This window comes from Agelaius tricolor, unplaced genomic scaffold (assembly GCF_023055355.1).
Source record: "Agelaius tricolor isolate 1412-34295 unplaced genomic scaffold, bAgeTri1.0.p SCAF_22, whole genome shotgun sequence".
Classification (NCBI taxonomy): Eukaryota; Metazoa; Chordata; class Aves; order Passeriformes; family Icteridae; genus Agelaius; species Agelaius tricolor.
The window spans coordinates 716,385-743,103 of NW_027269282.1; the positions used below are offsets into that span (position 1 = coordinate 716,385).

A 26,719-nucleotide genomic window follows, 5' to 3' on the forward strand; every position below is an offset into this window, starting at 1 on the left:
TCGCAGGCATTTCCTGAGCTCTTTTCCCTGCTACCCACTCCAGGCGCCTGAACAACAATGAGATCTCCATCCTGGAGGCCACTGGCATTTTCAAGAAACTCCCACATCTGAAGAAAATGTGAGTATTGGGGAGGCACAGCCATGTCAGGAGTGCCGAGGGCTGGGAAGGCACATGGGGTCCTGATGCCAGGGCAGACTGGGGCATGAGATGGAGGGCATGTCCCAGCCTGAGAGTCCTCTGAACAACTGGCATCAGGGGGTGCTTAGTGGGATCTGGGGGAGGCAGAGTTCAGGATGAGGTCAAGGCAGAGCCCTCATCCCAGCCTGCTTTTCCCTCTTCACAGCAACCTCAGCAACAACAAGGTGTCAGAGATCGAGGATGGGGCATTTGAGGGGGCATCCTCTGTCAATGAGCTGCACCTCACTGTCAACCAGCTGGAGTCTGTGCGCAGTGGCATGTTCAGGGGCCTGGACGGGCTGAGGACACTGTGAGTCCCTTCTCCTCCATGAGCACCCAGATGGGGACATTCTTACTCCTTGCCTCCTTGCAGGGCCAGCCCAGGATGCCTTGCCCACCAGCTGGCTGCATCCAGTGCTGGGTGGGGCAGGTTTTTGCTGCTCAGGGACTTGCTCAGGCTCATTCTGCTGCCCAGCACTGAGGTGGGCACAGCCTGAGCACTGCTAAGGTGGGTTTCCCCCGTGGTGCCTGCCTGTGTTGTAGGTGCCCTTGTTCTCTTCCCTCTGCAGGATGCTGAGGAACAACCGCATCAGCTGCATCCACAATGACAGCTTCACAGGGCTGCGCAATGTCCGCCTGCTCTCCCTGTACGACAACCAGATCAGCACAATTGCACCAGGAGCCTTTGACACACTGCAGTCCCTCTCCACATTGTATGTCCCGGGCCCCAGGGGATGCCCCTAGCCTGTGCACGTTGCTGCAGGTGCCCTTGCCTGGTGGCTGTTCAGGTGCTGCCCTTGTGCTCTCTCCCGTGTGCAGGAACCTGCTCGCCAACCCCTTCAACTGCAACTGCCAGCTGGCCTGGCTGGGGGACTGGCTGCGCAAGAGGAAGATCGTGACAGGGAACCCTCGGTGCCAAAACCCTGACTTCCTCCGGCAGATCCCGCTCCAGGATGTGGCTTTCCCTGACTTCAGGTGTGAGGAAGGTAACTCATGGGCCCTGCAGCACCAGGGATGAGGGGAGACGAGGTTGCTCCTCCCAGGATGACACCATGCTCCTTGTCCCAGCACCATCCTTGCTGCCAGGATGTGCCTGTGGCAAGGCAGTCGCTCAGGGGGCTGAATGCCCTCCCGTAATGATACAAGAGTTTCCCTTCCTGGTACTCAGCCCTTGGGCATTCAAATATCCACTCTGAAGCCAGAAGAGGAGTTTGCACCCACTGCACCTTGAGGCTTTTATATGTAGGTGGGTCATATACATGCTGGCAAACACTGTGCCCTGGGTGCTGACAGAAGCAGAGGTGTAGGCAAAGCCCGCTGGGATTCATCCTGCTCCTTCCCTTCTCAGCCTTGCACATGCACCGGAGCTGGCGATGGGCAGATGGAGCAGACAGGGAGTGTGCGTGGGGAGAAAAACCTTTTTATATATATATATATATTTTTAAATTTAGAACAGCTTTTGAGCCCTCTGGAAAATATTTACAAACAAACCATCCTTTCTTCTGCTTTCCCTCCTCCACCCCATCAAAGACTGAAGGGTTGCATCCTGCGCCTTTCCTAGCAGTGCGAGATAGCATACGGTTGTCCCAGGAGTGCCTTTCCTGCAGGATTCAAGCATCACGGCAGGGAAGGGGAGCAATGCCAGCTGCTCTGGCTGCTCAGCATAGGCTCCATCTAACCTGTGTCTGGGACATGGGTGAAGGAGGATGTTTCAGGAGGATTTGCAGGGCTGAGCCCCTTCTTGTGTGCCCTTATCTGTGTTGTACCTGTGACTGCATTTTGCATGAAAATGGTGAAAATTTGAGCAGCCTTGAGCTGGCTGGTTGTATCCATACCAGTGGGGCAGGTGATTTCTGGGTGCAGGAGTAATTCCTGCACTGCTAATTCTTGACTGATATTGCCTGCAACACCCTGCTTTGGGGGTGGAGTAGGATGGTTGGCATGGGAGGGGAGCCATCCTAGGCTGGCACAAGGCTTTGAATCTGGCCTCACACAATACCCAAGGGCTGGACCCCGGTGACTTTGTGGCTTTCCATGCCTGGTACAGGTAAGGAGGAGACCACCTGCATCCCCCGGCCACAGTGCCCGCAGGAATGCACCTGTCTCGACACGGTTGTCCGCTGCAGCAACAAGCACCTCAAGGCCCTGCCCAAGGGGATCCCCAAGAATGTCACAGAACTGTGAGTAGTGGGCAAGTACCCAAGCTCTCCCTCTAACCCTCCATCAACTTTACAGCTCTGGGCAAGGGGCCTCTGCTGTGGGGTTGCAGGGCAGAGACTCCTGGGCTCCTCCTCACACCCCCATCCTGGCCTGGTAGTGGGGGTAGGACCTGACCCATCCAAGGTATCCTGTCCAGCCCCAACACCAGCAAGTGGCTCAGCAAGAGTCTCTCTGACGATTTGGGGCAGTCAAGGGTATTGTGCAAGAGGTGTTGTCACGCAGCAGCTGAGACCCTTGTCTTTGGCCCTTGGGAGAGGACAGTGAGGGACAACCCCCTGCAGCTGTGGCCCCCATGCAGCCCGGAAGCTCAAATGTGCATGCCAGAGCTGGATGTGCAGGGTCCATGATGCCCACTGCTGTGAAAGGGGCTCTGTGCCCATGTGGGATGAGGGATGGCAGCAAGTCCTGTGTGCAGGGAGTGCAGGCACTGGCTGGGCACACATATATATGCACAGCACCCCCGCAGCCCCCTCCGCTGTCTTGCACACTCCTCCTCTCTCTGCATCCTGCTCCATCTCTCACGTTCTCACACATGCCTTGGGAGCGTTACAGCCTCCCACACTCCCATCGGATGTGTAAACGCAGCACTGGCTGTGCTTGCACACGTGGGCTGCTGGGAGAGTGTCCCCAGGGACATGCCTGCAAACCCAGGTGTGCTCTTACACTGACACACCAGCTCCCCTGCCAGCCCAGGAGTCCCCTCAGAGCCCCTTGGGCCCTGGGTGCAGGAGGGAGGTGATGCTGGAGATGCTTCTTGCAGCCTGAAGTTTGTGGTGGTCACAGGAGAAAGAGGGGGAAGAGGGAGGGATCTCCTGCTTCTCAGTCACCCCGAGGTGCTTTTGTTCTCCCTTGCAGCTACCTGGATGGAAACCAGTTCACTCAGGTCCCAGGGCAGCTCTCCACCTTCAAGTATCTGCAGCTTGTGTAAGTAGCCAGGAGCAGGAGCCCAGGTAGCTGGAGGCACTGCTGGAACTTGTGGGTGAGGGCAGGGGCTATCTCCATGGTGTGTGATCCTGAGGAGGGGTCTGGCAGTGTGCGGGAACCCCTGACATCCCTCTGTGTCCCCCCTCTGCTCTGGAACACAACTGACTGGCAGCAATGCTCAGCCTCTGGCTGGTCACCACCTGGTGCCAGGCATGGAACAGAGGGGGGACACAGAGGGATTGCTGCCATCACCCTGTGTGACAGCCCTGCTGCTGTTTGCACCCCATTGCAGCTGAGCAGGCTGGGGAGCAGTAGGAGGGGGCAGGGCCCTGCTGGCTCCAAGCCCTGGGGTTTCTGTTTTCCAGTGATCTGAGCAACAACAAGATCAGCTCCTTGAGCAACTCCTCCTTCACCAACATGAGCCAGCTCACCACCCTGTAAGTGAGGTCCTGCAGTGCCACACAGGGCCGCAGCCCAGCTGAGTTGTGTGGGCTGTTTTAGGGGACCCTGAAGACTGGGGGGTGCTGGGGACACCATGGTCTCCTTCACCCTCTGCCTGGGTGAAGCTGTGCTTTGAGATGGAGCTCAGCAGGGGCAGTGTGTAGCCCAGGGAGTGTTTCTTACACCACACATGGCTGTGCTGCCTGCTTCTCTCCCACAGGATCCTCAGCTACAACTCCCTGCAGTGCATCCCTCCACTGGCCTTCGAGGGCCTCCGCTCCCTGCGGCTGCTGTGAGTACCTGCCCTCAGCCCACAGCCCTGCTGGGCCCTTCCCTGCTGCTGCCCATGTCCCTGTGTCCCCTGTGCCCACCTGGAGCTGGGTGCATGCAAGTGGGCAGGGGGAGCACAGGAAGGTTCATCTGCTCTCAGAGCAGACGGTGCATTTGCAACAGTGACAATGTGGTGGGGCCACAATCCTTGCTGCCCTCCTTGGAGCCCTGGGCATTGCAGGACCTTCTGTTCTCTGCAGGTCTCTCCATGGCAACGACATTTCCAGCCTCCCTGAGGGCATCTTTGCAGATGTCACCTCCCTGTCCCACCTGTGAGTATCTCCTCCCACTCCTCAGGGCTCAGGGCTGGATGCAGGCTCCATAGATCTTTAAAAACTACAGGGCTGAGCTTGGCTTCCCTGGGGGGTGAGCTGCCTTCTCCCCTCTTCTCTGGGCTGGTACCTGCAACATGATTTGTTGGATAGAGCTGTGACCTGCTGCCCATGCTCAGATCCAGGTGTGCAGCTGCGTCTCCCAGTGCTGCTGGGATGTCCCTGTGGTTTTAGGTGGATGTGGTGTGGGGTCCTTCCCCAACCCACGAGATCTCTGGGGTCCCCCAAAATGTAGGTAAAGCCATGCAAAGTAGTGTCACAGCTGTGGGTTGGCAGGGGCTGCTCTGACACACACCAGTGTGTTGTTAGCATCAGGTATTCTCCTGCCAATGGTGGTGTTTCAGCCTCTCTTTGAGTGGGTCTGCACCCCAGGAGCTCTGCCCTGTACCCACCACCCAGGGCCAGGGTTTAACTTTGCTCACAGTGTCTTTTTAGTTCCCTCCCTGTCTCTTAACTAAGCTGTTCCCAGCTGCCTGCTCCCGGCGTCCTGGGCATCTCAGGCTGTTCCTTCACTCTGTAAAGAGCAGTTTGATACCCAGTCATAGCCTCCTTGTTTTTTGGGGAAAAACACTGCTTGCTCTCCTCCAATTTCCCTTGGCTGTGCTGCCTTCACTGCAGACAGCTGGCACTGCCAGTTCCCACAGGCTGAGCTGTGTCACAGCTGGTGCTGTGGGTGCTGTAGGACCAGGTTAGTCAGCCCCAGCAGATCTTCTGTCCCTGCTGCCTCACCTCTGGGCTGCCATCTCCTTTTGTCACATGTGTTTGTCACACCGGCCCTCCATCACTGCTGACCCTTGCAGTCAAGGAGGGTTCAAAGAGACATCCAGGCCCTCCACCTGCCACATCATCCACTGCTTCTGTACCCTTCTCTGCTGTGGTGCAGAGCAATCCTCCATCCTCCTTCTCCTTTCCCAGAGCAGTTCCTTGCTTTCCCTCAGTGTTGTCTGCACAAACTCTGGCCATGACCCATTGCTCATTCCCACCAGCCCACTCCTGTGTCTCTGTCCTGCAGGCTTGTGCAGCAGAGCCCAGGCTGACCCTGCAGCTCCCATGCAGGCTCTGTTGTTTCTGCATGGCCTCAGGATACTTAGCCCAGTTTGCTGGCCCCAGGCAGCTTTGCCTGTGTACTGGAGAGGGACTGCCAAGAATTTTTGTGTGGGCAATAGAGAGCCCCAGGGCAGAGCACGGAGCACTGCATGGGCTGTGGGTCTGGCAGCAGGGTGGTCTAACTGGACAGCATTGTGGGGCTGTGTGTGTCCCAGTCCTCCCATTGTGGGCAGCACTTCTGGTGCATCCAGAGATGGAGGAGCGCTGGTTTGCCAATCATGTGGCAGCCCAGTCAAGTGAGAATTGTGCCCAGTTCCCTCTGTGTGGCACCAGGTGCAATTTTGCCCCTCTCCTCGTGCAGAGCCATCGGGGCCAACCCCCTGTACTGCAGCTGCAACCTGCGCTGGCTCTCCAGCTGGGTCAAGACGGGCTACAAGGAGCCTGGCATTGCCCGCTGTGCTGGGCCCCCGGACATGGAAGGGAAGCTGCTGCTCACCACCCCTGCCAAGAAATTTGAGTGCCAAGGTGAGAGGTGCCCATGCTGTCTCTCCATACCCTCCCATGGGCACCCAGCAGAGCAATGCTTTGTGAGTCTGGGTGGCTCCAAGATTTCAGCTGTTGAGTTGCCTTGTGGAGGAGGGGGACCAGATTGCTTCCATCCTCTTACCTGACTGGTGGCACTTCCCTGGTAACTGAGCAAACCTGTGGCTGTCCCATTGCCTGGTGCAAAGCCCCTTGGACAGGCTCTGCTCCCAGCAACACCAGAGGCTCTGTCCCCCCACTGGTGCCCACAAAAGGACATGTTCTGATCACTCCTCACACTGATGGTCATCTCCGTGCCTCCCCTCCTACAGGCCCACCTGCCCTGAGCGTCCAGGCCAAGTGCAACCCCTGTCTCTCCAGCCCCTGTCAGAACCAGGGCACCTGCCACAATGACCCCCTTGGCTCCTACCGCTGCGCCTGTCCCAGTGGCTACAAGGTACCCTGCACCCAGGGGTCCCCAGTGCATGGGGACATGTCCCTGCCGAGGGCAGGGGAGCAGAGCCTCTGCCATGCCCCTGGGGCTTGCTGCCTGGGACCACCTACCCTCCCTGTGTGCCACAGCACCCAGCTGAGCAGGATGGGCAGAGCTGGGCAGCTGCTGTGGCACCTCCTCGCTCCCACCTTTCCCTCCTTCCCCAGGGCCGTGACTGCGAGGTGCCACTTGGTGGCTGCTCCTCCAACCCCTGTGCCAACGGGGGGACCTGCCAGCCTCAGGATGGGGAAGGAGCTGGGTTCAGGTGAGTGCTGGACAGGAACCCAAGAAAGGTGGGTGTTTGGGCAGTAGCATGGGCCTCCCATGGAGAGAGGTTCTGATACTTCCTTCACCTCCTGCATGCTTGCTTGGGCATCTAGCTGGGATATTGCATTTGCATGGGAGCTCCAGCTAGTGTTGTCTGACTCCACTTTCCCTTGCCTCCCAGCCCAGAAGGCTCCTAGGTGGAGGTCAGTAGGGGAGAGGAGGGTACCATTACCACACAAGGCAGGGGGAACTAGAGGGGTTTGGGACTGGTACTGGTTGCTGTGGTCCTGGAGTCACTGCTCCTCCCTGTGGGGTTGCCTTACCCTCACACAACCCTCACTGCTCTGAATGCTTTAGGCCATTCCGGGAATCAGGCTGCAATTAGGAGCTGAAAATAGTTGGCAGGCTGGGGGTGAGGAGCTGGGCTGTGCAGCCCCTCCCTGTGCTGAGAGGCCTCTCAGCCTGTTGTCGTGGCAACACAGCATCCTCAGGCAGGCTGTGCTGCCACCCACCCCTGTGCCCAGTGGAGGACACCAAACCCAGCTCTTTGCCAAGGTCCCGTGCTGGTTGTTTTTGGGGCAGCCACCCCAAAAAGTTCTGTTTCATTTTCCTCCTTGACACTGCCCTGGCCCTGTGGCAGGTGCCTGTGCCCAGTGGGCTTCGAGGGCCCGAGCTGCCACACCACCAGCGACCCCTGCAAGGAGCACAGCTGCGAGAATGGGGGCTCTTGTGTGCCCAGTGCCGCCAACTACACCTGCCTTTGTCCTGCCCACTACACAGGTACCTGGAAGGCGGGCTAGCCATCCCCAAATGGCACAGACCTGGCATGGGAATGTGCCCAGTGATTCTACCCACCCATGAGGGCTGAATAGCTCCTCTGCCTGCTGCCTCAAGGCCCATTGCCATGGGCTCTGGCTGGGCTCAGCTGTCTTGAGTTTAGGTACACCCAGCTGACCCCCACACCCTGGGATGCCCTCAGTGCCTGGTCAGGCAGGAGCTGCCACCGGGGGAGGAGGACCCTGTGCCCATGGAGTGAAAGCTGTGGGCTTGGCAGCTCCCTGTCTTGAGCTGAGTCTCCCAGGGGTCCCCTCTGCTCCATGGGGACTGGGGCTACTCCTCTGGTCCTGGAGCTGTGGGTACCCCCTCTTCTGCCTTGCAGGGGAATTCTGTGAGCAGCCACCCAATTTCTGCTCAGATGAGCTCAACCCCTGCCAGCATGACTCCACCTGCATCTCCACCAGCCAGGGGCCCAGGTGAGCCCCCTCCTCTCCAAACCACTTTTCTTGGCTTGTCTGGGGGTGGGTAGATTTGCTTTTTGGGGACTGCAGTGAGGGGGCATGGAGAAGGGGGGTTACAAGGGGAGGAGCAGGCACCCACTGGTGCAAGGGGGAAGGAAGGGGCAGCCTTGAGCCCCCTGCCTGCCCCAGGTGTGAGTGTGCACCTGGCTATGTGGGGAGCAACTGCAGCGAGGACTTCGACGACTGCCAGGACCACCGGTGCCAGAACAACGCCCGCTGCCTGGATGAGGTGAATGGCTACTCCTGCCTCTGCACCGAGGGCTACAGGTACCACCAGGAACACCTGGGACACCTGGGGTACTGGGCATGGTTATGTGTCACTGTGCAGAAGGGACAAGTCCTGGATATCAAGTCCGTCCACCCACCCATCCACCCACCCATCCACCCACCCATCCACCCACCCACCCACCCACCCATCCACCCATCCATCCACCCATCCACCCATCCATCCATCCATCCATCCATCCATCCATCCATCCATCCATCCATCCATCCATCCATCCCCAGTGTGAGAGGAAGGAGTGAAGCTGGGAGTGTGTGTCTCTAGGGGTGGAGGCTGGGGGGAGCCAGCATCCTTGAGGAGGGACCCCAGGGCACAGCTCAGCATTCAGGCATCCCTCTGCCAGTGTCTGGGAGAGCCTCCCCAGGGACCCAAATCAGGGGTGTGCTGTCAGAGCCCTGTGGGGCATTGGGCAGGGTGTAGGGCTCTTTCCCAGCCCCCAGCCCAGCAGCATCCTTGGCCCCACAGTGGCCAGCTCTGCGAGATGCCACCCCACACCGCTGGCCAGCCTGGCCTCTGTGAGCGAGCTGAATGCCAGAATGGGGCCCCGTGTGTGGAGCGGGGTGCCCGTGCCCTGTGCCAGTGCCTGCCTGGCTTTGGTGGCCCCAAATGTGAGAAGCTGCTGAGCGTCAACTTTGTGGACCGTGACACGTACCTGCAGTTCACTGACCTGCAAGACTGGCCCCGGGCCAATATCACCCTTCAGGTGAGGGCTGGGGGGGCGTGGGGGCATTGAGGGATGGCACTGGGGGTCTGCCCCAGGGATGTGGGCTCCCACCTCTCTCTCTGGCAGGTCTCCACAGCTGAAGGCAATGGCATCCTGCTGTACAATGGTGACAGCGACCACATGGCTGTGGAGCTGTACCAGGGCCATGTGAGGGTCAGCTATGACCCTGGCACCCACCCCAGCTCGGCCATCTACAGGTACCTGGCACCCCTTCTCCACTCACTGGGGATGTCCACCCCCATTGCTTTGGCCTGGGGGCATCCTTGGTGACCCAGCCATCCCTGCCAGTGCTGAGACCATCAATGATGGGCAGTTCCACACCGTGGAGCTGGTGACCTTCGACCAGATGGTGAACCTGTCCATCGACGGTGGCAGCCCCATGACCATGGACAACTCGGGCAAGCACTACACACTGAACAGTGAGGCTCCCCTCTACGTAGGAGGTAGGACAGGGACCAGGTGATGGAGGGCATGGGGGGCATCCGGGTGCGCTGATGGTCCTGCTCTCCCCAGGAATGCCTGTGGATGTCAACTCGGCTGCCTTCCGCCTCTGGCAGCTCCTCAATGGCACCAGCTTCCACGGATGCATCCGCAACCTCTACATCAACAACGAGCTGCAGGACTTCACCAAGACGCGGATGACGCCAGGGGTGGTGCCGGGCTGCGAGCCCTGCCGCAAGCTCTACTGCCTGCATGGCATCTGCCAGCCCTCGGGCGCCCAGGGCCCCGTGTGCCACTGCGAGCCTGGCTGGGACGGGCCCCACTGCGACCAGCCCCGCGGCGGGCCCTGCCAGGGGCACAAGTGAGTGCCCTCACCCCACTGGCTGCCCACCCTGCCCTGTGGCTGCTTCCTGGTGCTGTCGTGCCAGTCCCGTGCCATCACAGCGGTGCCGTGTCATGACTGTGCCCTGCCGTGCCACTAGCACTGAGTTGTGCCAGGCTGTTCTGTGCTGGTGCCATGCCAGAGCCACACCTGTGCTGTGCCGGGATGGCTGTCCTGTACCAGGTGGTGCCGTACCAGTCGCAGTACAGCGCTGGTGCAGAGCCACGCCATGCTCAGTGCTGGTGGGGTCTGCATGCTGGTGCCACGCCAGCAGGTCCTGACAGCAGTGTATGCCCACAGGTGTGTGCACGGGGTGTGCCTGCCCCTTGATGCCCTCTCCTACAGCTGCCAGTGCCATGAGGGCTACCAGGGCGCGCTCTGCAACCAGCCTGCCGAGCCACCTGACCCCTGCCGCCACCAGCCCTGTGTCCATGGCCACTGCCACCTCACGCCAGGTGGCCAGCCCACCTGCGAGTGCCACGATGGCTACACCGGAGCCCTCTGTGACCAAGGTAGGTGCTGAGGAGGGGGGTGTTCAGAGAAGGCAGCCCCACGCCACTGCAGCAGGCTGACCATTGCTGTCCCACTGTCTCGCAGAGCCGGAGTGCCGCGGGGAGCCGGTGCGGGACTACCACCAGGTGCAGCGGGGCTATGCCATCTGCCAGACGACGCGGCCGGTGGCCTGGGTGGAATGCCGGGGCACCTGCAGTGGCCCTGACGCCGGCTGCTGCACCGGGCTGCGGCTGCGGCGCAGGAAATACGCCTTTGAATGCAGCAACGGTGCGACCTTTGTGGAGGAGGTGGAGAAGCCCAGCAAGTGTGGCTGCAGCCAGTGCCTGTGAGCAGCCACCGGCCCTGCAGAGCCGGGGGGCTGGCGGGGAGACCCCCCTGAGCCAAGGACCTCACTTTACACTGCGGGCATGGTGCTGCTCTCTGGGTGTTCCGAACTGCAGCTGCATCTGAGGAGCCCAGCAGAGGGTAGAGCTGGTGCATCTAGAAGATTGGGAAGGAAACAGAAAAAAAAATAGAAAGAAAAAAAAAAAGAAAAAAAACCCCACAAACAAAGCAAATGTGTAGATAGAGAATTTTTTTAAGAACTGCAGCTACACAGATACGTGGATATGGAGTGGGCACCCTGCCCAGCTGCCCTGACCTCTCCCTGTGGCACTCTGCCTCCCTGCCAGTGAAGCCCCATGGCCATGGAGGGCAGTGCCTGCATCCCGGGTGAGTCCCCTCCCTGGCAGCCCTGGCCCTTGCATCAGCCCAGCGATCTGAGGGCTTTTCCAACATGTGTCACAGGAGGAGGGAGGCCTGCCATGGCAAAGCCTTGTGATCTATGGCAAGCCATGGCTTACAGTGGGCTGCGTGGTGTAGCCAGTGTCCTGCAGTCCTGGTGAGCCCAGACCTGGTTTCCTGTCCTCTCCTCCAGCAGCCCTGGTCTCTCTCCCTGCAGGGTGCTGCAGCCCAAAGTACCCAGATAATGTCCCCAGCTCTGTGGCCCCAGCTTGACCCTCTGGTGACACCCCCAGTCTGTGCATACTGGATGGGCTCTGCAATGCATGGGCACACTCGGTCATTGTGGTCACATCACTGTGGTCATCAGGGCCACACTGGTGGAACAGGACCAGGGCAGTGCCAGGCACAATGAATGGGGGACAAGCAGCAGTGCACAGATGTCCTTGAGGGTTCCCGTGCCAACCTGCCCTGTGCCATGTGGTCAGCACTGACTGTGCCATTCTTGTGGAGAGGGCCCCACATACCCCTGGCTCAGCCAGGTGGCTCTGCTCAGAGGTGGGAGCTGTGTGAGGGCAGCACAGGAATCCCCTTTTTCCAGGCTCTCTCCTAGGGGAGCAGGCCTGCAGCTGGGCGAAGGTGTCCCCTGTGTCCCACTGCCCCAGGCAGCAGGAGCAGGAGGCTGCTGGGACAGCTGGGATGCAGGTTTGCCATGCCCATCACCAGGCCTCTGTCTTGTGTATGCCAAGTTGAAGAGGCTGGAGATGTCCAAACCTGCAAGCCTGGAACCAACACCACTGCCAGGGCAGGACCCATCAGCTCTTGGACTCAAGTGCCCATATCCAGGATCTCTCCAAAGCCCACAGTGCCAGGGCATGTGCTGGGCTGGTGTGGGAGCTGGGGCACACTGGGACCTCCTGCCAGGGTACTGCAGGCACCCAACATCCACAGCAGCATCACCTCTACAACTGTGGGGGCCAAGGATAGCGGGGACCCAACCTGGGACACTGCACATGGCTGGACAGTGAAACACCACATCACCCTGGTGGACAGACTCATCCCAGAGCTGCAGTCCTGGGTCTCTCCATCTCACTGCTCCAGCACTTTGGTTTCAGGTCTGCACTGCCAGCTGTGCCCGGGCTCCAGGCACCTCCACTGGATACACCCAGCTCTGCAGGTGCTGTCCCCATCCCTGCTCACCACTGGCATCTAGGGCATCTCCACCACCACGGGGATGTGTTTCTGCCACAAATGCTCTCTCCATGGGAGCTCCTCTGCCACACAGAGGAGCTGAGATGCGTCTCATTTTGCCTGTGGCCCACCCGGGGCTTGGTTGTGTTGTGTTTCTGTTCTTGCTGTACGCTAACCGCTAAAGTATCTCTTTATACAGAATACTTACAGATTCTAATATATATTTGTATTTCATTTTGTTATAGTATTTTTATATGTTTGGGGTCAACAAATGATGTTTTCTTTTTGTTTACAGATGCTACTGGGCAGGAAAATGACAGTGGCTTTGTTTGGCCCGTGGGGTTTGTGTGTGTCACTATTGAAGACGCTGGTTTGTACTAGGCTGGCGAGGGAGGCGCTGGGCATCCTTCCGCTGGCAGAGGCTGTATTGTTTTAGGAGGTGTTTGGTATTGTCTATGTTGTCTTCCATGTGAACATGACATTTATTCATTCAGAGGCTTGGCCTCTTCTTTCCTGCTGGGGAGAAGGGAGAAGCTGGTGCTTGGGAGCTGCTGAGAGTGTGAGGAGGTGGCACAGGATGGAAAGAGTTGGTTGTGCCTTGGGGGATGATTTCCTACTCCTGGAGCAGCCCTGGCCAATGCATTGCCCCCATGGTGCAGGGACAGCCAGGGTTATCCATCACTGCCAGGGTCTTGCACGTGGGAAGCTGAAGGGCCAGTGCCTGCTGTGGGGATGGAATGGCTCCAGGCGGAAACGGGCACTTGTGGCTCTCTGGGGAAGGGTAGAGGGGGCCTGGGAAGTAGTCCCCAGGACCACCAAGAGGTTGCACTGTTGGTGCCACAAACACAAATCTGCCACAGCTCAGGCACTGGTTTGGGAGCACTGAAACCCCACACAGGCATTTATATGCCCCCTCCATAGGAAGGGGGTGGCAGTTGGAGGGTGCAAGGCAGCTGTGCCCTACCTCATGCACTCACTCACCTTCAGTCTTCCCCACTTATCACACCAAACAAACATTGATATCAAAGAAACTTTTAATAAGCGGCAATAAAATACGGACCTTTAGAAAGCTCATAGGGTGAATACTGACAGTGAAGAAGAAAAGAAAACAAGGTGGTGGGAATCCTTGAGGAGTTCAGATCTGAGTCAGGGACCTTTTACCTGGAACAAGAACACAACTTTTTCCATAGGCTAGGATGAAATAAAAGACAGGAGCACAGAGTTCACAAAATGTCAACATTTAGAGAATCGATACATATTCAAAGTTCAAATGACCCAGCTCTTATAGCTATACATATTGATTTAAAGCAACTTAATATAATTTTATTTTCTTTCTTTTTTTTTATATATACACTTTCAAAGGTTTGTCAGGTGAGGTATGTAAACATTATCTAATGGAAACTCCTCTCCACATTTCCAACCGAGAATTCACAGCAGACAGTTCATTTTCCCAACTTGTGGCGCAGTACTTCCCACTCCTACACCAACTGGGAATGCCGTCCCAAGCCACGGCTCTCCCAGGTGCAGTCACCAGCTCCCCCTTCCCACTGCTGGTCTGTACAGTTCACATTGCTTGGGCTCAAACATACAGTACCGGACAGGAGGAATTTCAGCTCAGTGTCTAAAATTCATATAGAAACAAACAGAGAAACAAAACTCTCCCAGGGAAGCAGACACAGATGAAGGAAAAACATTTGCCATCAGGGTGGAGATAATATTCAAATGTTTTACATCCTAAGAAAAAAATTACTGTGTTGTTTCCTTTTTTCCTTTTTTTTTTGTTTTTCTTTTTTTACACACCTGTTCCAAGGGTAAAGGAAGTGTGGGACTGGTGAAGGGTGCTGCAGGGCTGGAACCCAGCAGCACCCCTCACTCCATCCTCCAAAGTCAGAGACCCATCATCATAAAGGCAGATGCTGCTGACACTGCCCCACACAGACAGCTGGACTGGAAGGTCAGAGCCAGCCACACTTCCAGGCAAAAAGGGGTTAACAAAGAAAAAAAACAAATCTAAACCCACTTAAGCAAAAATTACCAAATGACCTCAAACCTCCTAGAAGGAGAATTAAAATTACAGAATGATCAGCAAATGAGCAAATGACCTTCTGGAGCTGGCCCTAGGACTAGCAGCGACAGCGGTGAGCTCCCTTGGGTCACCCGTACCCACAAAGGCAGTGATTCTCTAGTGGGAGTTTGCTACCAGCAACTACCTACCCTACCCTGCTGGTTTTGGGGGTTCCTTGGGGGTGACAGCATCCCCCACTTTCTGCATCCCTGGGGACACTTCCTTGAGTAGCCCCAGGTCCAGAGACCCCCCCAAGCCATGCTGGACTGAGCCCCTGCCGGGAGCAGGGTTATTCCCACCTGGCCCTGAGCCCCGAGAGCCCCTGCCATCACAGCAGACATTATTACTACAAATCTTATTGCTTGCAGTGCCCCCTGTCCTGGGGAACAGCCATCCTGGCCGGCCATGGGAGCTCACAGCCTCCCTGGGGACCGTGGCCATCGACCAGGTCTGACATCATCAAAACGAGATGAAGAGTTAATGCTTCAGCTCTGACAAAAACCCAAACTGAACAGCACCACCACCACCCCACCCCGCCCCATCCCATCCCCCACGCAATCGCCAGCCCTTTGGTTGCGGCACGCTGGGCAATGCAGCCCCACCCACCACACACCAGTCAGAACGAGAACCTGTGGAAAGCCCATGAAATAAATATTTAAAAAACCTATTTACAATATTAGATCTGTGAGCACGAAGTGAGAGAAAAATGCTTTTTCCTGCCTCCAAAAAGCTTAAAAAGTAGGTTAGCATCCTGCTGCCTAGCACAACACTATCTTACATGGCACCTACACATAATATATATTCACATTTCATTTTAAAATTAGGTACTCTTACAAACAGACTTAGAAAACATTGGCTAGCAATACAGCCCGTGGGACCGCCTGGCCTCCAGACCCATGTCACAAATGCTGGCCGGCTGCATCCCAGCTCCTTCGGCTGCCCCAAAGCTGCCAACGTGCCCTGAATCAAAACCGCCAGCTGCCCTCTGCTGCCCTTCGGGAGAAGGTGGAAGTGCTCGTGAGAGAGAGGGCTTGTCTGCGGGGAGGGGAGCAGGGAGGATGGGGACTGTGATTTCTGCTAAGCCTAGGGGTGAGCTTAATACAAACAAGAACTCCTGAGAACATCTTAGAACAGATGGATTCATTTCACAACCACCAAGCTGAAGGATGGGCCAAATGGATGCTACGACACACGGGGGGGAACACACGTGACATGGGGACATCATAGCCTTGTGGTTCGCTCAAAAAACCTACTGCTACAAGAAAATCTCCAGTGGCATTCCCTGTCAAGGAGGAGCCTATCCCCGTCTTGCTCCTGGGCTGTCCAGGCAAACAGCCCAAGGATGCAGACCCAAGTACACCTTGGCTGGGGCTCAGCCCTCTTCCCCCAGCATGACTGCTGATGGTGCAAAGGTGAGAGCCCAACCTGCATGGCCACCCACACCTCCATGATGCCCAAGGCACTACCTTTACCCATGGAAGGCTGGGAATCACAGCTTTCTCAGTCACCTTCAACTGGGAACGCAGCTGTCAGGCTGAAAGTTTATGAGCTGGAGAGAAAAAGTGTCCATCAGCAAATCTTAAAAACAGGGCACCAGTATATCTGATCGCATGTCCATTTCCTGGGAGCTGGCAGAGCTTTTGGAAACATCAGCATTTCCAGAGGTGCCACAAGACCAGCTGGGACACGGGCTGGCCTGCAGCTTTGCTCATCTGCACACCAGCAGAAAGTGGTGTGGGCAGGCAGCCAGCCCGCTCAGTCCAGCCCTGCATGACACCCCCAGCACTGAAGGGACAGGGTGCAGAGAGCAGGAGGAACAGTTTCATCCTGCTCTCACAGCTCATGGACCTTGATCAGCAATGCAGCAGAAAGTCTGTCAGAAGCATCAGTGCCGACTGGTCAGCTCTTCAGAGAAGTTTTGCTGCAGATCTGTCTCCCTGACTTGCTGGCAGGTGACTACAGAAACCCCACTGTACAGAGAGAACACTGGCAAACAGGACCTTGCCAGGGATGAGTAGGTGATGAATATAAATATGTGCACGCCTTGGGTACATATCACACACCCTGTCAGCAGCGAAACCCATTCCAGGGCTGGCCTTGCTTAACACGATCCTAACAGCTACAGGTAGGAGGAGCCATCCTGGGCTCTAACTGCTCTTGCTACAGCACCAACATAAGTTGTTACTCTGAGCTTGGCAAACGCAGCTCCTCTCAGTGGTTAATTAAGATGGACGGATTCTGAACATGTGAAGTGTGAAGACCCAGAGCTGCTGATGACAAGAGAGAGAATAAGGTAACCATGCAAATGAGAGGGAGGGGGGTGGCAGCAGAGGGACAGTGAGGACATCTGTGGAGGTGCAGAGCTAAGAGGATGCTGCTCCTCGTTCATGGACCAGGGTGCATGATGGAGACTAGTTTCAATAGGATGAGAAAGTAGCCAGCAAGAAAAGCCAAAGTAACAGAAAGAGATCTGCTTTGTGGGTTGTAGCTCTTGAAATCCAGAGCTGAAGAAGCAGAGCAGGGAGCTGGGGGGTAGCCCGGGGAAGAGGAGCGCAATGAGGCTGTGGATCTGAGGATGGCACTGTGGTAGTGCCAGTGGGCAACTCTGCCTGTAGCACATGGAAACACACTCCATGTCCATGTGGAATAAGGTACTAAATCATGCTGCTTATTTTCTTCCATTCATTAAGCTCATCTGCAGCTCCCTGTGCATCCCTTGCTTGATGTAAGAGCCACATTTATTGGTAACAGACTGCTCTGAAGCAGGGGCTGTGCCTCAGCAGCACATGTCACCACTGCCTGTCAGGGACAGTGCCAGGAAGCTCAGTGCTCTGATCCCACCACTGCCTGAGCCAAGCAGTGCACACTGAGCTGGGACAGATGCCCAGAAGCTGCTCCACTCCAGCACCAATGACACCTGCTGTCCCCCCAACCTTGCCATGCTTGAGCCAGTCGGTGCTGGTGAAGCCCCAGGGTGCAGGAAGGCATCCAGGACAGTGGAGCAGCAGCATCCCATCTAGAAAGACTCTTTCTACTTGCTTTGTATAGGGTTTTATCCTAATGGGATTCCTGCTCCCAGAAGCACAGAAGACAGGGAGCAGGACAGCCTGCATTTACCATTTACCAGCAGCTAGAAAATGAGAGAAGAGAGAGAGAAAGCCTCAAGGAGGTGCATGGTGACTGGTGCAGGTGCTTCAGGAGTGATGGTGAAGGACAGGGAGAGGGGATTTGCTGCAGGGGAATGGCGTGAACAACAAAGGTAAGAGGTGTGCTCACACATACACCTGGCCCAGAGCAAGGAGAGGAAATCTGGGCCCATGTGGCTGGGCCCCAGCCAGAGGCTGGAGAAGGACCATAAGTAAGGGTGGAGAAGCAAGAGGGAAAGACACCCTGCAAAAGAGGTACAGATCAGTCACTTAACTGCCATCAGTGCCCTCCTGCCTTACACCTCTCTTGAAATGCTTTAAAATCTCTTCTGATGGAATGTTTGACATATTTAATGCATGCAGTAAAAATTAAAGTAATAGATAACTTCATATTAATCTGTACAGGGACTGACAGGCTAGATTTAATCACTTCCTACCTGTTCAGAGAGTTAACTTACTCTAGCACAATTCAAAGGAAAGGGAAAGGATTTTTTTTTTTTTAATCAGCCATTTCACAGTAAAGAGAAAAATGTGCCGCAGCATTGTGAGTGTCAATGCTTGGGAAAGGGAGTACCTCCAAGAGAGCCAGAGGTGCTCTGTGAAGGGAGTGCAAATCAAACACCTGGTTTTATCCTCTGTACTAAAGGCGTACAATGAAAGATTTTAACACAATTATCTGCCTTTCACCTCCCACCCCCAGGCTTTGAGATCTGGGGTTCAATGCCAACCATGAAAAGCAATTCCCTTTGCAGCCAATCCCTTTCCAGCCTCTGCTGCAAGGGCCAGCATCTCTTGAATTCATGGGCTGCACCAGAGCCTTGCTCTCATCAGGGACAAGCAGCTGAGCAAGGACCAGCAAGGCAGCTGTTAAAGGTCTGGCAGCCTCAGGGTCCACACAGTGCCCTGACAGGCACTGCTGCTTTATGTCTGGAAGGAGACTGGCACTGGGATTCCTGCAAGTGGACTCTGCAGCAATGTGAAAGTGAAGCCGTGGGGATGCAATGGTTGAGCAGGGACCTTTCCCTAGCACAGACCACAGCCCTCCCCAGCTGCTGGTCATCTCTGCCCAGCAGAACCAGCACAGCCACACACTCTATGCACTTCTAACAGGTTTTTCTAAGAAAAGACAGGCACTATGACCCTGTTCTGTGACACAAGCAAGGACAAACCTCCCGCACCTTGCTGGTAAAAGGGTGAAATGCAAATTATGGTAAAAAATTAACACAAGCCAGTCCCTTATCCCAACCTTATTTCAACTGCAAATCCTGGCTTCGGAGAGCACTAGGCAAGGCATGCACAAAAGCACAAGGTGAGGGCCAGAGTTCCCTTCCTGCAGAGCACCAACATCAGGAACTCAAGCCCTTAAGAAGGGAGAGATTCAACCTCCAGTGAAGCACTACAGAAAAGCTTTGCCAACAGAGACCACAGAAATCACCACAAGGACAGGGAATTGGGAGAAGGAAGTCTGTCCAAGAGCAGAGCATGGCAAGACCGGTTCATCCCTGAAGCCAGCAAGAAAAAAAGACAGATTACAGCCCAGCCCACCCGGCCAGTCGGCAGCAGTGGGTGTGGCAGCCTGGTACCTGGCACCCCCGGGGCATCTCCTCAGCCTGAGCGGGCCCTCCCCACCCACGGGCTGTGCAGCGAGGAGCAGGCAGCCGTCAGCAGTACAACACCAGCAGCTACTTCACATTCTCATGCAGGTAACAGTCTGGGACACCAGTAGCTGCTACCAGCAAACCGACAATGGACAGACTCGCCTTTCTCTCCCTTAGTGATGCGAAATGGTTTTGGTTTTGCTTTAAATGCCACTAAGAAGACAGACAGAAGGAGGACTCTGAAAGAAAGGGAAATGTTTGTGTGCACCCAAAGGCTGACAAAAGCTACTTCATGTGCACGAAGGTGGTTTTCTTTCTGCTACAGTACAAGTGCTTGTGCCTCAAGTATAAAACGCAAGCCTCCAAATCACACAGACGAGCTTCTTATTTTATTTTTAAAGTGATAAATAAGGCACTGTACTTTTAACAAAAACTGCCTGGTTCTAAGTTTAAAAGAACCCAAGGAACGTTCAAACTACAGAAACTTCCTTCTGAACAGCAGAGCCAGACAGACCAACCTCTTCTCTGTCCAAGACACATCTGCTGATGCCTAAAATCATGGGCGTTTATCCTTTAACTGCGGATTTTTAAAGGCTTGCTACAGCTTATAAAAGCAGCTTTAGTTAATGCATGGTAAAGGGTTACTATTATACATCAGTTTTGTACATGGCTACCGTTTCTTTGCTATTTCGGGTCCAGTCGCGAGCGTTTGCTGTGCGAACAGTCCACTTTTGCCCTTAGCTTCCTCTTGCCCTGAGACACACTGCTCTCCTGCATTTTCTTCATGGACCTTGTCAAGGTTTTCCCACTGCTGTGCTTCTTGTTGGCCATCTTCTGTGACCGTGTGGAGGACTCCCCCAGGGGCTTCTGTTTTGGGGCCTTGGACAGCTCCTCGTGACTGGGAGGGAGCACGGCCCGTCTGCTCGTGTTCTCCTTGCCCTTCCGCATGGGGAGCCGCATCTTCTCCAGCTGCTTTTTCGGGACTCTCTTCTCTTTCAAAGACATTTTTCTGGCCAGTTTATTGCTCCTCTCCATGGCAGTCTGCTTTCGGGTGGTGGGAGATTTCACACTGCCCTCTGAATGCTTTATTTTACTAGCCTTCTTGGCAGGGAGCTTGTCCTTGGTGGAAGAGCTGGATCGCTCCTGGGTGCTCCCGCTATCCTTCAGCATCTTCTTCTTCTTGCTGAGCTGGAGGTCAGCTTTGGGCAAGGGATCCTCTTGGGACCTGCTCTTCCCCTTCCGCCCCTTCCCCATTCCATCCACTGAGGGAGATTTAGCAGGAAAGGCAGCTGCTTTGATCTGCAAGGCCAGCTTTGGAGACATCAGGGGGTTGATGCACACACTTTTCCCGCTCTGCTTGCTCTCCAGGGACAGCTGGTCCCCTGGGCCATCACTCCGCTTCTCTGCCTTCACCACGCGCTGCTGGGCTCGCAGCTTGCCCCGAAGATTGGAGTACTTGCGCAGGATCCTGGTGCTGGCCTGCGTGGGCAAGCTGAGGGCAGGCGGGATGGTTTTGTCCTCACTCAGCTCCTTGGTGCTGGCATCAGTGGGAGACGTCTGGCTGGGAGTGGTGGCTTCTTCAACCTCTGCTTTATCCGCATTCTCACGAATTTTGGCCCAAAGCTTTTGGTTCTTCAGGTTATTCCGAGCCGGGGTAGTGGCAGCAAACTTCTTGAGATGTTTTTTCAAACGTTCAGCTTGTAGTGAGCTGGGGTAGAGACTAGAGGAAGAATATTTCTGCATGGGGACTTTCATGGGGGGAATCTCCCCCGGGAGACGGGTGTTGAGTTTCTTCACAATCACTAGAGACCTGGTTTCAGTTGTCTCCAGAAACCATTGGCATATGTCAGACAGCTTAAAGGCCTTCATAAACAGCATCTGCACAGGAGAAAGCTTCTGCACTTCCAGTGAGCCTCTGCTTTTCCGTGTTCTTTTCTTGCTTTTCCAAATCTCTTTCAGTTTGTCGGCTTTGTTCTTTACCTTGGGGGTTGGCTGGACCTCCTTCTCCAGCTGAATCCAGCCCTTCTGGATTTTCATATACTGAGTGTTGAACTCAGCAATGAGCTCCTGGTTTTCCTCTTCAGCACACCACTCCATGAACTTTGGTTTGCTGTCAGCCATGTCTATGTCCTCCAGTGTTGGGCAGTCATCATTCCCTGAACTGTGTTCATCCCTCAGTTTGGGGATTGCTTGCATAGACTCCTTCCCTGGTGTGTTCTTTTTTGCACTGTCTACAGGTGCGGGTGCATGTCGTAAGTTATAAAACTGCAGAGCAACATTTTTGTGCTTTGCAGTTTTTGCTGGAAGATGCTTGCTTCCACCTCTGCTGCTGGGACACGGAGGCAAATTGGTCACCAGCTCATAGTTCACTGGCTTGCCCAGATCCCTGACACTGTCAGAGCTCTCCTTGTCCTTTGCACTGGCATTGACTGGTTTCACATCCACTTGCTCAGCATCATTTGCAGGAACAGTATTCCCTGGAGGGAGGGTAATGTTTTTCTTCTCAGAATCAGCCTGGATGCTGATTTCCAGCATCTCACCCTGTTGACTTTGGCTGCTGTTAGCAGAGGAGTCATCTTTAGAGGAATTTTCTCCCTCTGCAGCAGTCTCTTTTGCTAAGATGCTTTTATAGGTTTGTCTGGTAGTGACACCATTCTCCTTGCCTGGCTGCTGCTCAGTGATGCTCTCTGGAGCCTGGCCAGTGCCTGGCTCTTCGCTGGTTTTGTGCAGCACATTGGGGAAGCAGTCATTGGGGAAGTGCATGGATGCTGCCTCATCCAGCTGCACTTCTCTCTTGAACCGCTTAGCACCAGGGCTCTTGGAGAGTTTGATCTGAAGGCAAGTAAGCTGCCCAGAGCTGGAAGAACCAGAGTCCTCAGCACTGCCCTCAGCAGGTGATGGGGATCGTTGGCTTCGGAGACATCGGTCCGATGCCACCAGTGCTCTCCTGCCTTTCTTTCGCTTCTTGTCTAGACTGTCTTTGGAAGAGACAGAGTCTGAACTGTTTGGGTCAGGTGGCATTTCCCCTTCAGTGGGCTCTTTTTCACCTGCTGTGCTGTTATTCTGCATTGCTTCCACTTCCAAGGTTTTGGGGACGGGTGTGCTGACAACCACAGCATCCTCTTGCTCAAGAGGGCTGTCAGCCACCATGACCGATGATTTGGATTCTGGTTTAGCATCGATGCTTTTGTTCACATCCCCACACTGTAAAGTGGCAGGGGGCTCCAGGGGGCTCTTCCCATCCATGGTGGCAGGGGGCTCATCAGGAGCCTGCGAGCCCAGAGAGCATGCGGAGGGCTCTGCCAGACACTGCCCACAGAGCTCAGCATCCCCTGAGCCTGGAAGCTGGGCAGGATCTCTGGCACCATCACAGGGCAGAGGTGTTGTGTCTGTAGCAGCAGAGGGCTGTGAGGGGGACTTTGGCTCTGGACTGGCAGGGGGGTCTGGAATAGTTTGTATGTCAGAGCCTGGACAACCTTCCTCCTCACCGTGTGCTTTTGAGACTGAAAAGGCAGCAATATCAGCAGCCTGTCTGCTGCTGCTGCCATCCCCAGAGGAGCTCAGGCTACTGCCAGCCTCCCAGGTGACAGTGCCTCCCACTGTGGCACTGAGGGGAGGTGATTCCCCTCCTTCAGCAGGAGGGGAGCCAGGTGGCGGTGAGCTGACCAAGCTGTCCTCCTTCTGGGGGCTGGGTGGAGCAGAGAGGGAGAAGAACGGCATGGCCACAGCAGCTTCCCTTGATCGTAGTGCTCGTGTATCCCGGAGCTGCATGGAGCCCAGCTCAGCTCTCTCTTTCGTTTCTCGGCCGGTTGGTGCCACTTTAGCCAGGAGCCTCAGGGAAACCCTTTTCTCACCCTCCCGTCCTGCCCCTGCAGACCCCTCCACCGAGAGCACCAGGGGTGGCTTTGCACTTACGAGGGTCTCTGTCCGCAGTGCCGGGCTGCTCGCCCTCTCCTCGGCCCGGGAGCTCTTCACCAGCGTGCGGACGGTGGGGAGCTCGCAGCACTCCCCGTTGAAGTAATAGCCCCGCGTGCTCTTCCTGGCCGTCCTGCGGGACGACACCAGGCGCTGCGCCTCGAAGTGGCACTCGGTGATGGGCTGGCTGATGTACACCACGTCGCACTGGTTGTCGTAGTCATTGACCCTCAGCCCCGATGCCTTCTTGCTCTTCCGAGAGGACCTGAGGGAGGCTGCCTTGGCACGGGGGTGCCCACCGGGGGGGCGGTGGGCGGCTGGCACAGCGCCAGTGGGCAGCCAGCCCTCTTTGGACTTGTCGAGCATGCCCTTGTCGGCTGGGTGCAGCTGGCAGCCTGCCTTGCCCTTGGCCACGGCATGCAGGTGGTTTTCTTGCTTTGGTCTCACATCTTGTTCTTTTGCATCTAAGTCCTGGTGCAAAGAGGCTTTTGAGCTGCATTGCAAAGTGTTCTCTTTGTCAGCTCTGCGAGGAGGGGTCACTGCAAAGCCAGGATCCCAGGACTCCTCTGGGAGAGCCCTGAAAGAGCTCTTTTGGGACCCCAGACAGCTGTCTAAGCTGTCCTCACTGCTATTCACATTTGCCACTTTGACTGAGATATAACCTTCCATGAGAGTCTTACCTGCTAGCTGCTCTTTATTATCCTCACACTTCCTGACAGCGGCTTCTTGTTCGTGTCCAGCAGCTTGCTGCCCTTCCAGGCTCTTTGCAGCATGATGGAAATTCAAAGAGGAAGAGTTCAACGTGCTGAGGTATCCTTGGGTGGGGCTATCCTTTGGACTAGCAGAGCGAAGCCTGGTGATGGGGAGCTCGCAGAAGTCCCTCCTCAAAGCAGGACTGGAGTTCTCTGCTCTGTCCAGAGACTTCAGTTCCACTGGCTGCTTCAGGGCTTGTCCCGTAACATGCAGGGGGCCGTCGGCCCCTGACTGTCCTGGGTCCAATGTAGAAGGGAGCTTTGAGTCAGTACAAGTAGCACCCTTATCCTGATTTTCAGTGCTTCGCTGGCTACAACCAGAGCCACAAGTAGAGGCCTCCATGCTCTCAGATTCAGATAACTGCTGGCCGTCAGAGTCTGGCTGTACTTCAGTGTATATGTCGTTTAGCACACGAATGAACTGCTTCTGGTGATGTGTACACAGTCTGACCATAAATTTTTCCAGTGGAGACTTCGGCTGATTGTTAGAGTCTATTGCTATTGTCTCTGCTGGATCCTCACTAGAGAGACAAAGAGAGAAGCAGTCAGTAATGTGTCCTAGGGAATATTAGTTTATGCTGCAAAAGCAGAATAACCCTTCTCCTCCCAGACAGGCACATCCCTTGCCTGACCTCCAGGTGAGATCAAGCATCCTGTTTTCCTGGGGCTGGCAAGTGTTCCTTCAGCCCCAGCATGCACACTTACATGTGCACACTGCTGGCAGGACACAGACTGCACTTTTGTTTGTCTGCCACTGCCAGAGCACTCATAATTACACTTCTGCCTAGGACATCCCAGTGTGTAGGCACCATGCCACATGCTCAAAGCAAACCTAAAAAGAATCAGGCTTAGTATCTGCACAGCACCTGGTGTGGAAGGCCCAGCGTTTCTAGGATGGCTGCATACCTCCGCTCCCTCACTCTGCACTGCCAAGCTGGGTGGGAGCAGAGCGGCATCACAGCTGGGCATCCAGATGCCAGGAATCTTCAGCTACTTTAAGTTTCAAAATCCTGCTTACAACTCAGTAGCAGAAGATGGTTCTGGGGCCAAACTGAGCAGATCTGAGCCTCTTCTGTCGTCAGCACAGAAATTCTGGTGAGCTCCCAGCCTGCAGGACATGCAGGCAGCAATGCACGCTGTGCGGTGTCGTGCCATTGGCACTGACCTTTGATTAGCTGCCATTTAATAAAGTGTTGCTGCAGCTGATAGGCTGTCAGCACACACACTGGTTGTGCAGAAAGGTGGGCTTCTACAGCACAGGGTCACAGTCACTAGCTAGTGCTCAAACCCAGGCCATTATCAGTTACCTGCTTGGCAGAGGCAATTAATTAGGACTTACTGGTGGAGAGGTTAGGGGATAATTACCCAGTGTTTGCATGAAAGCATCATGAGTGCCATGCCAGGTGCTGTTATTGAGACCGTATCTGTTCCCAACGGCAGCACAGGCAACTCCCACCCAGTCCTGACCACGCCAAGAGGGCCCCACGTCTTGGCACCCACACTGCCTGACATGGGATCCCTACCAGTAACGTAGGGTTACTTTGCAGCAGCACTTGTACTTTGCACCTCCTGGCCTTGTACTGGAGGAGTGAAAGTCCTTTCTCCCCCTGCAGCCTTTCTCTGCCTGCTCCCCCCACCAGCATCAGGCACCGACCTCGCTCACTCAGCTGGGTCAAGGGGGGCAATGCTTATCGAAGAGTTCAGGGCCAGGGTAGAGAAAAGCAGCTTCATCTGGAGTGGGTTTTCCCTCTCCGTGCTGCCAGGCGCAGGGCTCAACAGGTGGATGAGGTGGAAGAGCTCCAGTTTGAAGGAGCCATCAGCAGAGAAATGGAGAAGGGAAAGCCAGTGGCCAGAGCCAGCCATTCTCCGTGGCATCAGGCACACCAGAGCCTGCGCTGGGCAGCCCTCACCTGCTCCTTACCTGCTGCTGGCTGGCTGCTTTCTTTGAACTGACATGCATCAGGGAGGCACCTCCAGTGCCCTGATTCCCTGGGCTGGTGGGCAGGGAGAGACACCTGGGGCCACTTCAGGCTCAGGGCTGACCAGGTCTCCTCTCTGCCCAGAAATGCCAGGCTGCAGCCAAGCCTGCCCTGAGCAGCTCTACCCAGCCCTTTGCTTTCCAGTCTGCCCAGGCATAACGTGTTTTACACGTAATGAGGCTTTGCCTCCCAAGCCCAGCCTTTCAGTTTCCTTAAAGGCTTCTTAGGCAGGGTTTTCCTGAAATCACCCGGAAAGGCTGAGCCAGCCCGGCTTGCCAAATGTGTCCCAACACCTCCAGAACATACTCCCGGGGTTAGCAATAAACAACGTACCTGGAGACTGCTTTACTACACCCAGGTGAGAAAAACGCCCTCCAGCAAGAGGTCCTACCTGGCGCTGCGATGGCTTTCAATTTGGAACGCCTGGGATTAGTTTAAATAAAAATACCCAGGTACAACCTGGCCCCTCTCCAGAGCCCTGCATGGGAAGGGTTATGTCAGCGAGGATCTCTTACACGGCCCAGCTCCTCCCCTCGCTCTGCTGAATAACAAAAGGGGATAAAAAAACCTTTCAACCCCCTGGGCTTGGAGCAGGGGGCTTTTTGAAGAGGCAGAGCTCAGCGTAATCTTTTTTCCACCTTTGCAAAGAGGGCGGTGACTCCTCTTACCTACTCACAGACCCAGCTCTGAAGAGAAGCAGCCATCTTCCCTAGGGAAGACTGAATTTCTAACGACAGCAGCAAAGGTGGGGCCCTGGCCTGGCCCCCCCACTGCCATGCTGCCTGGGCAGCTGTGGGAAGGGGTTATGGTGGCAAAACAGCCATCTCACTCCTTGCTGGGGCACCCTCGGGTGCTGCACTCCACGGCTGTGAAGGAAGAATCCATGGCACAGGCAAAGTGACCGCCCAGGTGGGTGGCAAGAAAGGAATGGAAAGGCTGGGTGACCCCTGGTGAGGAC

At 55.6% G+C, this 26,719-nt stretch overlaps 2 protein-coding genes across 5 annotated transcripts in view; one reads left to right on the plus strand and one right to left on the minus strand.

Annotated features, from left to right (window-relative positions):
* The window catches only part of SLIT1 (slit guidance ligand 1), a 60,798-nt gene extending 47,997 nt beyond the window's left edge, over window positions 1-12,801 (plus strand). The window contains exons 17-38 of one of the 2 annotated variants that reach the window (XR_011682171.1): window positions 44-118; window positions 345-488; window positions 748-891; window positions 998-1,164; window positions 2,226-2,358; window positions 3,254-3,322; window positions 3,688-3,759; window positions 3,984-4,055; window positions 4,294-4,365; window positions 5,834-5,997; window positions 6,327-6,451; window positions 6,655-6,752; window positions 7,395-7,534; window positions 7,914-8,007; window positions 8,182-8,319; window positions 8,801-9,038; window positions 9,126-9,256; window positions 9,348-9,502; window positions 9,573-9,861; window positions 10,183-10,394; window positions 10,480-11,106; window positions 12,602-12,801. Coding sequence is in view for 1 of the 2 variants with exons in the window: in XM_071446150.1 (XP_071302251.1) it covers window positions 44-118; window positions 345-488; window positions 748-891; window positions 998-1,164; window positions 2,226-2,358; window positions 3,254-3,322; window positions 3,688-3,759; window positions 3,984-4,055; window positions 4,294-4,365; window positions 5,834-5,997; window positions 6,327-6,451; window positions 6,655-6,752; window positions 7,395-7,534; window positions 7,914-8,007; window positions 8,182-8,319; window positions 8,801-9,038; window positions 9,126-9,256; window positions 9,348-9,502; window positions 9,573-9,861; window positions 10,183-10,394; window positions 10,480-10,724 (2,977 nt within the window). In the remaining variant the exon portion in view is untranslated. Of the gene's footprint in view, window positions 1-43; window positions 119-344; window positions 489-747; window positions 892-997; window positions 1,165-2,225; window positions 2,359-3,253; window positions 3,323-3,687; window positions 3,760-3,983; window positions 4,056-4,293; window positions 4,366-5,833; window positions 5,998-6,326; window positions 6,452-6,654; window positions 6,753-7,394; window positions 7,535-7,913; window positions 8,008-8,181; window positions 8,320-8,800; window positions 9,039-9,125; window positions 9,257-9,347; window positions 9,503-9,572; window positions 9,862-10,182; window positions 10,395-10,479 lie in introns of both variants that reach the window. The other variant, XM_071446150.1, reaches the window with a different exon arrangement.
* Window positions 12,802-13,322: 521 nt separating this feature from the next.
* LCOR (ligand dependent nuclear receptor corepressor) overlaps window positions 13,323-26,719 on the minus strand; it is a 90,008-nt gene continuing 76,611 nt past the window's right edge. For all 3 annotated transcript variants that reach the window (XM_071446145.1, XM_071446148.1, XM_071446146.1), the window contains one exon: window positions 13,323-24,303. In XM_071446145.1, coding sequence (XP_071302246.1) covers window positions 19,800-24,303 — 4,504 coding nt within the window. In that variant the 3' untranslated portion in view covers window positions 13,323-19,799. The remainder of the gene's footprint in view (window positions 24,304-26,719) is intronic.